This window comes from Silurus aristotelis (assembly GCF_946808225.1).
Source record: "Silurus aristotelis genome assembly, chromosome: 27".
In the NCBI taxonomy this organism is placed as follows: Eukaryota; Metazoa; Chordata; class Actinopteri; order Siluriformes; family Siluridae; genus Silurus; species Silurus aristotelis.
Window position 1 is genome coordinate 15,895,992 of NC_139600.1, and position 13,509 is coordinate 15,909,500.

Genomic DNA, 13,509 nt, shown 5'->3' on the forward strand with positions numbered 1-13,509 from the left:
TCTCTCTCTCTCTCTCTCTCTCTCTCTCTCTCTCTCTCTCTCTCTCTCTCTCTCTCTTTCTCTCTCTCTCGCTATCAACACTCTCACCATCACACCATCTCACCCTCTAACCATCAACCATCTCATTATCTTACCCTTTCACTATCTAACCCTCTCGCCTTCAACCTTCTCACCATCTCACCCTCACTCAATATCTCACCAACAACTTTCTCACCATCACACCAACATCTCACCCCCTACCCTTTTACCCTCAATCCTCAAACACTCAGCCCTCTCACTATCAACCTTCTAACCATCTCACACATATCTCTCTGTCCTTGCACCCTCAGCCCTATTGGTTACCCTCTCACCATCTCACCCTTAACCGTCTCAACCTCAAACCTCTAACCCTCCTCCCTTTTACCATCTCCGTTCTCATCATCTCACCCTCTAATCCTTAGCTCTTTTACCATCTCGCCATCCATCAACCCCATCATCTCACCCCCAACCCTCTCACTACAATGGGAAAAAAAAGCTAATTTTAGTTGATAAATAAATCACACACTGTCACAAATCAACCCTCTCATCTAAGTATCAACACCCTCACATCTCAGCATCAACCCTCTCACATCTCACCATGAAACTTATCAACTTACACATAACCCTCAACCCTCTCACTCTCAAACCTGTTACCCTTAGCAATCTCACCCTCAATCCTCTAACCCTCACCATCATCACCAAACCTCTTACTATCAACCCTCTCATCATCTCACCCCAAATCTTTCACCATCATTCATCTCACTATCTCACAATCAGATGAATAGGTAAGAATTGAAGAGAAGAGGTGTATAAGATGAAAGGTTGTTTCGATGATAAATTGATGGAAACATAAAGGCATGGCTGAAGAGCTCTACCCAAAGAAAAGCAGCTGAAAGAACGCTTTCCAGTTTAACGTTTTTCTAATTACAAAACGAGACGTGCAGGTCCAGGGTAGGAGTGAAAATCACTCTGTTGGCACCAAGGTCACGAATCGCTCATTCTCGTATTGATCAGAGGATTGATTAGCACTAGCGAGCGCTCAAAGATGCTAGTTCCTTCAGAGAACAACAACATTTACCTCAGTCATGTGGTTAATTACTTCACAGAAGACATAAGTGGTGACATGATTTAGATAGCTAGCATGTAGCAGTTATGTCGATTTATCCAGGAAAAGTTAATGCTCAGTTAGAGACAAGGTTACACAAAAATGGCGGGAACAACATTTACCTCAGATGTGTTGGTTATTTACTAATACAAGATTCCAAAGTGTGATATGCAGCTATCCAGCTATCTGTTTAGTAGTTTATATGGACTATGTAAAGCTTCACTCTAGAAACAACCGAAATCAAACTGACAAAAACAGTAAAATACCAATAAACCGAAAAATATGAGTGATATTGTGTTTTAGCTTGCTAGCATGCATTAAATACACATTTACATAATAGATACAAACGATCAGTAAGTAAGAAAATGACAAAAATGGTGGGAACTTCAACATTTACCTCACATGTGATGTTAAATTACTAATTAACTGAAAAATATGAGGGATATTATGATTTATCTATGCAAGCATGCAACAATTACATGGTTACAGAAGATGTAAATGCTTAATGAGAAAGGAAGTGACACAGAAATGGTGTCACGTTCCTCCAACGTCTACATTTACCTCGGATGTGTTAGTAACTGACCATTACAAGACTCCAAAATACGAGATTTAGCTATTCAGCATGGCCAATGTACAGGTAGATTGTGGAAATGGCAGAAAACCGGCCAAAAATATCAACATTTACCTCAGATATTTTGGTAAATCACCAATAAACTGAAAATAAGAATAATATTATGATTTAGCTAATTTATGTGCAACAATTACATCTTCTCCATTCCTCAGGCATCTTCTCACGTTCCAAAATCCTGTTAAACAATCTGGTTAAAAACTCCACTGCATCTCTCCTAAACACACATGACCATCATATTTTCTAAAACTTGCACAAATCAGAAATAAGGAAAATGTCATCTTGAGTCCAAAAACCGTAGCTGAAATGTTGTGGATTAGCAAAGACGTTTGGCGTCTGAGGTAACAAACTTAGAAATACGTGTTCAGGATTATAAAATGAACTAAATTCGAGCATCGATACCAGACAACATTCAAAAATATATATATTTATTTCAGATTTTGTCAGAAACCATGTTAGCAAATCTGGAGCACCAGCACAAATTCTTACATGAATTAGATGTAGAATGTAATAAAAAAGCAAACAATAACACATGCCCTGAAGGGAAATAGGAAGTGTGTAACGTGATGATGCTTTGGCGAGAGTTGGAATTTCGATCAGCGGATCCGATTTAGACGTGGGATCGAAAATACGACGACGGGAATTTCCTCCGGACCCGAATTTAACCCACCGCGAATTACAGGAAGGGAAGAATTCACGAGATCGCTTATCTCTTTCTCAAGGTTTTTTTTTTGTTGCAAAACTCAGCTCCACACACACACACACACACACACACACACACACACACACACACACACACACAGTTGTTTTAACCCACATATTTGCTGCTCTCCCTCACACAGTTAATGTTCAACGACTCAACCTCTCGCTCTCTCTCTTTTTTTTTTGTTCTTTCTGTTCATTTCCCTGGAGAAGGGCCAAGTTAAAGAGCGAGAGAGAGAGAGAGAGAGAGAGAGAGAGAGAGAGAGAGAGAGAGAGAGAAAGAGAGAGAAGGAGCGAGAAAAGGACATCCCCTTATTTGGCCTGAGTGTATGAAAAAGCTTCAGACCACACACAGGCCCAACGCTAACTTTAGCGTTACCATTTAGCACTGTTTAGCAGCACCGCATTCAGAACAAGAAAAGCTAGGCTATAATCCCATACATCAAATTCGGACTTATCGGGTTCTGATAACGTACTTTGCTAATCCTTGCTAGCTAGACACACATCAAGCTCAAAGACTAGCCCGAATGCCATGATTTATGGTTTGCATTAAACGATCGGACTTGCGTTAGGCTTGACATAAGCCCCGCCCCCTTTGACCCGAGCACAAGGGCCACATGTCATATGCTGATGTCTATTAAACTTCTGCTGTCAATACGTTTTTTTTTCAACACACACACACACACACACACACACACACACACACACACACACACACACACACACACACACACACACACACACACACACACACACATACACACACACATACACACACACACACAGAGTACTAAGAGCCCTACTTGCACCTTGATGTCCTTCCTCTTAGTCCCCACAGTGAGAATGAAATATTCAGAGCGAGTCCATTTTGAGAATATCTAAAATTCCCACAGTGGAGAAAGAGAGAGTGAGATATATATATATATATATATATATATATATATATATATATATATATATATATATATAAAGAGAGAGAGAGAGAGAGAGAGAGAGAGAGAGAGAGAGAGAGAGCTAGCAAGGCTCCTCTGGCAGGGTCAGAGTGCTAGCTCAGCTCGAGTGATCTCTCCACATCACTTCACTAAAAGCCATGAAATCCCACGACGCACTAACGACGAAGTAGCAAATTACCCACAATGCACCACACACACCATGTCTGGTCTGTGGAGAGGGAGTACGTTCTGATTTGAGACAAAGCCCTGGTGGGCTAAGCCATTTGCAATGATGTTTGTATAGTTTACAGCTTGTGGTTTGGGACACAGCCCCACTATATTGACAATAGTGGAAAAACCATTTTCATTGGTCTTCGTGTAAGCTGTGTAATGACTGTGTGATTTGAGACACGCCCACATTGGAATGGTGGTCACACTTTTACACTGGTTTTTATATGACAATTGGGGTGAATTGGTTTTGATTTGGGATACAGCCCAGGTAGAGCAACATTAAGCAGACATTGTGTAAAGTGTATAGGATATGATTTGGGACACAGCCAATAGTGAGCTTTAGTGGTCCTTATGGAGATTATGTAATCAGTAACGAGGTATGGTTTGATTCGCGTCCATAGTGAAGTAACAGTCAGACGTATACATAAATATTCGACGTATGTAATAAATTGATTGTGATTTGGGACACAAACAGGAGACTCTGGAGTGTGATTTGGGATGAAGCCACAATTAAAATACAACTGTCTTTACGTAGTCTATATGACAATAAATTTGTGTTGTTTCGCACGTGTCCATAGTGGACAAACATTGTTGGGACGTTTGGGTAGCTTCGCAATCCTGATATAGCGAGTAAGTCTGGATTTGGACCACAGCCACAGTGGACTTATGTTATTGAGATATTTACACTGATCTTAATGGAAACAGAATAGTGAAACGTTTACCCACGAAGAGTAATGAGGGCTTATATGTGAATAGTAGTTTATAGATTGTGATTTGGGACACAGCCACAGTATATTGACAATGGTGAGACGTTTTCAGTGGTATTAATGTAAGCTTTGTAATGATTGTGCGGTTTGAGACAGGCCCATAACGAAGCGATGGTCATACCTTTATACTGGTCTTTATATGATCATTGTGGTGTAATGGTTATGATTTGGGACACAGCCCCTGTAGACCAACAATAGGGAGACATTTTCAATACTGTTTCCATAAACAATGTAGTGTACAGGATGTAATTTGGGACACAGCCTGAGTAGTGGTAGTAGGTAAGATGTTAACGATGGTATTTCTGCATTGTCTCTCTCTCCGTCTCTCTCTCCGTCTCTCTCTCTCTCTCTCTCTCTCTGGTTAGTGTGGGTTGTGTAAAGGCGCTCGAATTGGAATCCGCTAGCTTTGAACTGACGTGAGATCAGATCATGCCAGACGACAGGGAGGAGTGGTGGAGAACTCTGTCTCTCTTTTCCTCTCCGTCTCTGTCTCTCTCGTAAAAACACACCACAACCCAGCATTTAGGAATTCACGCAAATGAGATATTCGCTGCAGCTAATCATTATCGGACGAACTAAATTAAAGGCTGCTGCACCCAAAATGCTAACGTTGCTAATATAAATAAAGGTAATTAGACTAACTGATAGGCCTGAGAACACTGTTAAAAGGGACACACACACACACAGACACACACACACACACACGCTTCTTTTTTACTGAGAACTTTATACTACGATTTTTATTATTTTTTATTACAATTATTTTCATTTATTACTCAGACACCATTTCAACAAGACAAAATGCAGGACTGAGAGCTGTTTCTTCACCAAAGAGCATCGGCTCTTCACCAAAGAGCATCGGACCCCCATTGGAGTCAAACTCCAAAATACTGCCTCCTCAGGCTCCCTACCTTCAAGTGGGCTAGTGGGCTATTTTGCTAGAAAAGCAAATTATGGTCATATACTTACATTTACAACATTCAGTAGATGCCCTTATCCAAAGTGAATTACACTGGACTTATAATCTTAGTTATACAACTGAGCAGTTGAGGGTTAAGGGCCTTGGTCAGGGGCCCAGATGTGGCCACTTCTTGTGGCTTGGATTTAAACTCACAACCTTCTGATCCAAAGTCCAACGCCTTAACCACTAAGCACCCAACTTCGGCTAAAACATTTAGATCTATAGTTTTTGGCAGACACCCTTATACAGAACGACTTACAACTGAGCAGTTAAGGGCCTTGCTCAGGGGGCCCAGCAGTGGCAGCTTGAAAGTGCTGTGATTTAATGGCCTTCTGATTAAGTCCAAAGCCTTAAACACTAACCTACTACCACCCACAATACATTGTTTCAAAAAAATCGATAAGGCGTTAGTGTATTGCTCGGCTGTACTCACCGGTTTTGTCGTCGATGCTGAAGAAGCCCTGCGGGTTCCCGCTGCTGATCTTGTAGCTCAGTTTGTCACTGGAGCGAGTGTCGGGGTCGAAGGCGTCTATCTTGATGACCGAGACGTCTTTGGGCGAGTTCTCCATGACAGACGGGTAGTACACTGGCTCGGAAGTGTGTGGGGCGTTGTCGTTCACGTCCTGCACCTGGATGTAGACCTCCACAAAGGACGACAGCGGGACCACGCCACCGTCAACGGCGTACACCGTCAACCAGTAGTGCGGCACCGACTCGCGGTCCAGCAGCTCCAGAGTGCGGATCACACCTGGGTTCAGGAAAAGAAACATTACAATGAGTTCTGATTTATCGAGAAAGTGTGTGTGCATTACATGAGCCAGGGCTGCTTCTTTACTAATAATGAAACTGTTAGAGTTCATTCTTGATGATGTTTTTCATTCTTTTTGTCATTTGAATGTCCTCTTCTCCAGTTCATCTTGTGTCTCGAGCCGTTTATCAAAATCGCCGTATGCACCATATAAGTTCCACCACACGCAAAACGCTCAGGTCATTAGGAAATGTGTACAATAGCTGTCTCACTCTGGATGGACCTAAAATTGGATGTTACTCAGGTGTTTATAAGCAGCACATTTCATTTGGATTCAACTGACAAATGCAAACTTCACAATCACAATCCAGTATTCACACCTGAACTTGCAGACAATCACAATCCAGTATTCACACCTGAACTTCCAGCCAATCACTATCCAGTATTCACACCTGAACATGAGGTGTTAATACATGATAAACTACAAGAACCAATCGTTCACCAACATGAACCGCAAATACAACATCAAGTTTCTCTGAGGTCTCTGGTGTTTCTACTTCGCATATTTACAGCAACACCAGCAGTTCCATCACCAACAGCCGATTATAATGGAGATGTTTTATATACAATGATATACAATTTTGTGGTGAAAAACAAAACGCTCAATCGTCACACGTCGCTACAGAACAAAACAAAACAATTTGCTGAACCGGTAGCCTGTGAGCTTCGCTTACTCACCTGTTCCGACTTTAGGGAGCAAACATGCCCCTTGCTAGACCTTCATTAGGTCATTAAATCTCCAACACAAACATGACCAGCTTCCCATTGACCCATAAACATCAGCTGGTGGTGACATCAGATCCACACCAAATGGTCGTCCAAGTGTGACCTTAGATTCACCTCTAGAAAGCATCCCTAAGGTAAACAGTGGCGTTCTGTGCAACAAGATCTTGTATACAGAATCCATCCTTCCATCCAATTGTCCATCCATACATCCATACATACATCCATCCATCCAATAAACTTTATTTAGTTTGTCCTCAGTTTGTTACTAAGAGTCCATTGAGTCTAACGTGATCTTAATGCACTATAAGTACACAATTGTCTTTGGAGCATGTAGTTTTCCCTTCACTTGAACCACGAGACTCAAACCTGCTCCAGCATGACCATCACACAAAGCCAGCTCCATGAAAATCTGCTTTGGATTGGAGTGGAAGATCTCCTGTTATAGAGCTCCAACCCATTGAACATGAATGAATTGGAACGGTACCCCAGGCCTCCTCACCTACATCAGGACCTGAGTGAGCACAAATCTCCACAAGAAGAGTAGAGCCCATTCTAACAGCAAATGTGGACCTTAGATGCTTAGGTGTCTACAAAATCTCGTCCATATAGTGCATTTCGATTCAACACGTAATGAGAAATCAAGGTTCTGAAACTGTTTCCATAAGCTAAAGATAAAACCGTTTTCTGCAAGAAAATGGCAAGAGAACTAAAAAAAAAAAAAAAATTGAAGGAGGGGTCACGACTCTAACACAATGTAAGGGGTTAAAGATTCACCGGAGCTGCTGGAGGCCATTTGGCTCTCAGCTGTGTCAACAAGGCACCTATTCACAGCAATCCAGGAACGAAGAGGGGCGGAGACAGCGGAGAGTAAATGGCAATCCACAGAGAGAGAGAGAGAGAGAGAGAGAGAGAGAGAGAGAGAGAGAGAGAGAGAGAGAAAAGGGAGTGGAGTGAACTTTGATTCGTCTTTGTTCTCGTCCATTTAGTGCAGCCCGAGAGCAGTGCGGTGTCACGTTACCTGGAGCGATTCGAAAAAGTTAATTATTTTATTGTGGTCCAGAATAAATGTCCACCTTGTTTGTGTGTGTGTGTGTGTGTGTGTGTGTGTGTGCTAATAAGGCACTCCCTGGTCAAAGTGTACGCTGACGATTCTCTTTTCTTTGACGATGTATCAGCGCTCCGTGTTCCTCGCTAGCAAATGACAACAGCGTCTAACTTTTCCATGCTGTTCCACATAAACGTGTTACGTACCGAGAGACGTGAGTTTGACATCTAACAACGTGCAAAAGTTTCAACTTGTGAACGCACAAAAACACAAAAAGGCTAGTGGCGATATCTCAGGAGAAAATCATTACTAAATTTATAACATATATAATAATAAATACTGATTAAAGAAATAATAGAAATAGAAATACATATATAAATATAATATAATATAATCCACTATACTTTAAATGAAGTTAATAATTTGAGTAAACAACAAAAAATCTTACTCTTGCTATTTACAAACAAGTGACTATGTATATGTTTATTTAAGTGTTATTATATAATGATATAATAGAATAATAAATAATAATAATAAGATAATGAAAGAATCGGAACTTTGCACTTAATAAAGAAGTAATAATAAAACAAATAAATAAATCGTTCTATTTGAGTTACTTTGTATATATGTATATTGTATGGTTGACGATGGTACGCTGGGTCGCCTTTTTCCGGTCTTACGATGGCGAAACGACAAAACTATAAATATTTGAAGCTTCGAACTGGGGCTTGTCCACGCTCCCGCTGCCACATACATATATACTATATAGTTTATACATTACGGTAATATAAATTGCTCTGTTTCGCTAAATGATGTACTGTATAATTATGGTAGGTGAGGCCATGTCTCGACAAGTTATGATAGAGTCATAGGAGCGGCATCTCCAATGTAAGTCTACCTGTATGGATATGTGAGTGTGTGTATGTGTATATATATATATATATATATATATATATATGCACCAATCAGGCGTAACATTATGACATAATAAGATTATGAGCGCCTGTTAGTGGGTGGATATATTTATTAGGCAGCAAGAGAACATTTTGTCCTCAAAACTGACGTGTTAGAAGCAGCAAATATGGGCATTTGTAAGGATTTGAGCGAGTTCCAAGGAAGGAACTTGAGGTTCCTTGATACACGTGAGGAGCGAAGGCTGGTCCGTGTGGTCCGATCCAGCAGACGAGGTCCTGTAGCTCAAACTGCTGAAGAAGTTTATGCTGTTGATGCCTGACGGGTCAGAAGTGTTTCAGCAGTAAAAAAGGACCCACACAATATTAGACAGGTGGTCATATTGTTACGACTGATCCGTGTGTGTGTGTGTGTGTGTGTGTGTGTGTGTGTGTGTGTGTGTGTGTATATAAATATATATATTTACATCTGTGTGTGTTTGTATATTTTGTGTGGGTGGAAACCGTCCCACCTCTAGTTTTTTATGAACAACCTCAAACTTAATAAAACGCTTCAGATTTTCAGACCAAACGATCCAGGAGTTCCTTAATCGCGACCGTGCCGCGGCACTTTGAACTTTGACCCGGATAATTTAAACTGCTGAGCTCCTACTGTCTCGCACATTTTGGGAGCAGTGACACCGTGTTCTTTGTTTCCGGAACAATCCTGCCTATCCACAGTTCCGTAACTCAATGACCTGCTCTCTGATTCCGTTTCGGGATTGAGGGGGGGCGGGGTAAGGTTGAAGGAAAAAAAAAAGGAAGGAAGAAAGAAAGAAAGAAAGAAAGAAAGAAAGAAAGAAAGAAAGAAAGAAAGAAAGAAAGAAAGAAAGAAAGAAAGAAAGAAAGAAAGAAAGAAAGAAAGAAAGAAAGGCAGGTTAGCTTGAAGCGATTATTATTTCAGAGGCAGGAGGAGGAGAGGAAGAAAAGCTGACTACAATATGCTCCGTGTTATAGAGTCCTCAGAATCTGACTCTGATGGGAATGGCAATGAGCTCGAGAAGCGACCGTGGGACTCCGAAAAAGAGAGAGAGGGAGGGGGAGAAAGAGAGGGAATGAGAGAGCAAAAAGTATCAAAGGAATAAATGAGAAAGCCAGCATGCGAGAGGGAGAGGGCAAAGAGGAATGTGAGACCGAGAGAAGAAGAAAAAAACAAGTGCATGTGGAAAAAACTTGAAGGCAAAGAGAGGGAAAGAGAGAAAGAGTCTGTCTTTGCCAACCGACGTCCCCATGCACGAGTGCTCTCTGAGATAACACACATACACACCCACACACAAACACACACACACACACAAACACACACATTCCGTGACATATGCACGAGAGACTCGTCTCTCTGACTCAAAAGAGCCTCACTGTTAGCTGCCCTCGGCATAGATGACACACACACACACACACACACACACACACACACACACACACACACACACGCATGCACACATACGCACAAACACACTGCAACATTACAAGTAGACACAAAAATTTAGGTTACCATTTTGCTTCTTTTTGGATTTCTAGCCGCTGCGATTCGAGACTTTTATGCTAATCTGCAGTAGGACTCAAAAAAATGTTGTTTTCTCTGTCACTGAGGAAATCTGTTTACGCTAGCCTGCGTTCTAGCTCGAATAACTAGCTAGCACTGAGTGTTTCTGTGAGGGGAAAAACTTCAAGAAACGATCCGAACCAAATGAATTCCCGCTCGTAAATCTCTCTCAAGAAAGCTCACCCTCTGCTCTAAATTCGGCGAGTACACAGAGAATTCGCGACATAATTGAGAGAACTTTGTGACTTTTGTGTAAAACTTTGCTAGTTAGTGCTTTAAATGCACAAAAAAAAGAAGCGAAATAATTGCAGTAACCTTCACTTTCATTTCTAAGACCCATGTAGTGTTACAGTGTACCATTAGCATACTGTTAGCATCGAAGCATCCTGTCCTGTATTTATGCTAACAGGGTGTTCTGTGGTAGCCTTTAGTTGTTAGCTGGACATGTTGTATATTATTATTATGTAGGTCAGGGCGATGATTGTTAGCATTAAAAGGGCAAACCTTTATAAATAAAATCACAGAATAAACTCGTGACTCAGGAACGCGGAGAACAAGGTGGATGTTTGCTCTTAATCTCCTGAAATCCGCTCGTTGTTCTGCTCTTCAGCTTTTCGCTCGAATTGTCACTGATAATCCCTATTTCCAGTGAGAGCACTGTCTTCATTCGCTCTTTCTTTCTTTCTTTTCTTTTTATTCCAACCCCCTGCTGAATTCAGAAAATACATTCCTTATCTGCCAAAAAAATAATAAAATCCAGCTCAAAAGCCAGCGAGGAAGAGTACGATTTCTGAACCGCCTATATATGTATGTATGCCTATATATATATATATAAATAAAACATCAGGATTTATCTGTTTATTTCATTTGAACTGTTCTTTTTCTCCTCCCTTTGAGCAGAATACAGGTTCTGAGCCACCCCTTGAAATAAAAAGGTATTGAGGAAGTTATGAAATTTGCCCCCAGGGTGTAGAAAAACGATGGCAAAGAAATCCGACCGGTCTCTCTCTCTCTCTCTCTCTTTTTTTCCCCCCTCTGTCAGTCTTTTGTCCATCCATTTTTTTTCGCCCTGGGGAAAGACTTTTCACAGCCGCCTGAGCTTCTGAGTGAACAATGAAAGAAGCCGCTCGCACCGGTTTCGACCCGACCGACCTCGCAAGTGTGTGTGTGTGTGTTTGTGTGTGAGAGAGACTGTTTGACAGTAAGTTTTCACGTGTGTGTGAGATAAAGGGAGTCTGTCCACTTTAATTAGTTTCCTAATTGGCGCCTTCGTGGCACTTTTACAATAGCTGAGCTGGCGACGAACACACACACACACACACACACACACACACACACGCAAAGTCACACACCAACCCGACATCCTCCAAATGGCAGTTCGAGCTTTGAAAGGAAAAAACCTCCAAAGGCCGAGTGTGGACGAGAATGTGGGAATGCAAAGTGGACATCTTGACATCTTTAGGAAGCTCCCGACTGGAGACGTAAAACTTTCGCTCTCTGCTCAGATCTGGCATATGGTGGAAAAAAAACGAAAGCTGAACGTCTCCTGAAGCATCAGCTGCACAGAATCGCATTGCATATGTGCAAAAAAAAGAAAGCTGGCACTCTTGCTAAATTAGGAAGCCAGAAAAGATTAGCAGGGTTGTCAAAAGGGGATTACGGTATGCCGAATCCTGTTTATCCTCTCGCGTTCGTTTTCATATAGTACTGAGTTAAGAGTGAAATCCCAGGCAATATCATCCTTTTTTATGGCAGGGTACAACGTGTAATAAGCAACGATAACTTTAAGCCTGCGAGGCAACCACCAGTTACAGCTAAAAGTCAATCCTAAAGCAATCCTCAACGTCCATGGTACCCTCTGGTTCGGAATGAAGCAATGGGGGGAAAGATAAAGTAAAGACAGAAGAGACAATGCCTCAGAAATACCACAGATGTGAACTTAATGCGACTTATGTGTGTTTTTCCTCTGGTTCGCATGTCAGCAGTCAGACCTTGCCTTTGAACTCGCTTGGTTAATTCCCAGCTCATCTTTCCTGCATTCCGGAAGGTTCTCGAGGTCACGAGGTTGCGACAGACTTTCCCATAATTTTCCTTCGCTCTGTGCACCTTAGTTGTTCCCTACACCACAGGAATAGCTCAAATTCCTCCACAGGAGCAGAAAGATCGTGAAAGGTAACCCAACACAGGCTTCATCTTGCCGTGGTACCCCCAGCCCCCTCTGCCTCGATGTCTTAAACTTAAATCATAACCCAGAGTTTTGCACCACCTATAAAAAGGCATGCCTTCTCTTTTCAAGATTAATGGTGTAAAACATTTAGCAGTATTTGACTCGGGCAGGAAAGACTTTCTGGAGTGTGTGAGCGGGCCTTCCGAGATTGCACTGCCACTGACTTTGCTTTATAACCACATAAAATCCTGAGGAATGCTTTGAAAAATAGGCCGACTGTCAGCAGCATGACTTATCAGAGGGAAAAATAGATGGGTCTTGCATGCAAATACAATACGAGTTTATAGAAATCCGGTATTAGGGTTGGTTCGGGATGGTTCTTTCAACCAGCTCTGAGAGAGAAAAAAAAAACGTCCCATGTGGCATTGCCAAGGTTATCAGCTTTGGAGTGCGGATTGAGGAAGTGTTTATCAACTCCAGTGGCTGATGACTTTAACAATTGTGCGCCTTGAACACAATCTTATCTTCATGAGCATCCTGCACAAGCGATTATAGGGCAGCAAACCTCTGGAGACTAGCTGACCACCCCGTTTCCTCTTCACGGTTGACCGTGCCTCCTGTACACCGCCAAGCGCCAGCAACAGCTGGCCACGTGGGAAAATGACAGAGGGGGGAAAACCGGAGGAATGGAATAATTTTACGGGCTTAACAAAGCAGAGCAGCATGTCTCGCTCTACATGTCTCGCTAATCTCATCATCTCAAAATAGTAGGGAGGGAGGGGAAAAAATAACCCTTAACCTCCATTAAGCAACAAACCAACAGGCATTAGCGTAGGTTTTAAACCGAGCCCCAGTACAGGAAGCCTCGCAAAAAAACTTATTAAAAGTTAAAACAAGAAGAAAAAGATGAAAGTGTGTCGACCTGA

The 13,509-nt window shown here is 41.9% G+C and overlaps 1 protein-coding gene across 8 annotated transcripts in view; it reads right to left on the reverse strand.

Annotated features, from left to right (window-relative positions):
- The window catches only part of fat1a (FAT atypical cadherin 1a), an 80,070-nt gene that overhangs the window by 52,793 nt on the left and 13,768 nt on the right, over nucleotides 1-13,509 (reverse strand). For all 8 annotated transcript variants that reach the window (XM_083532630.1, XM_083532634.1, XM_083532632.1 and 5 more), the window contains exon 3: nucleotides 5,778-6,092. In XM_083532630.1, the coding sequence (XP_083388756.1) occupies nucleotides 5,778-6,092 (315 nt within the window). The remainder of the gene's footprint in view (nucleotides 1-5,777; nucleotides 6,093-13,509) is intronic.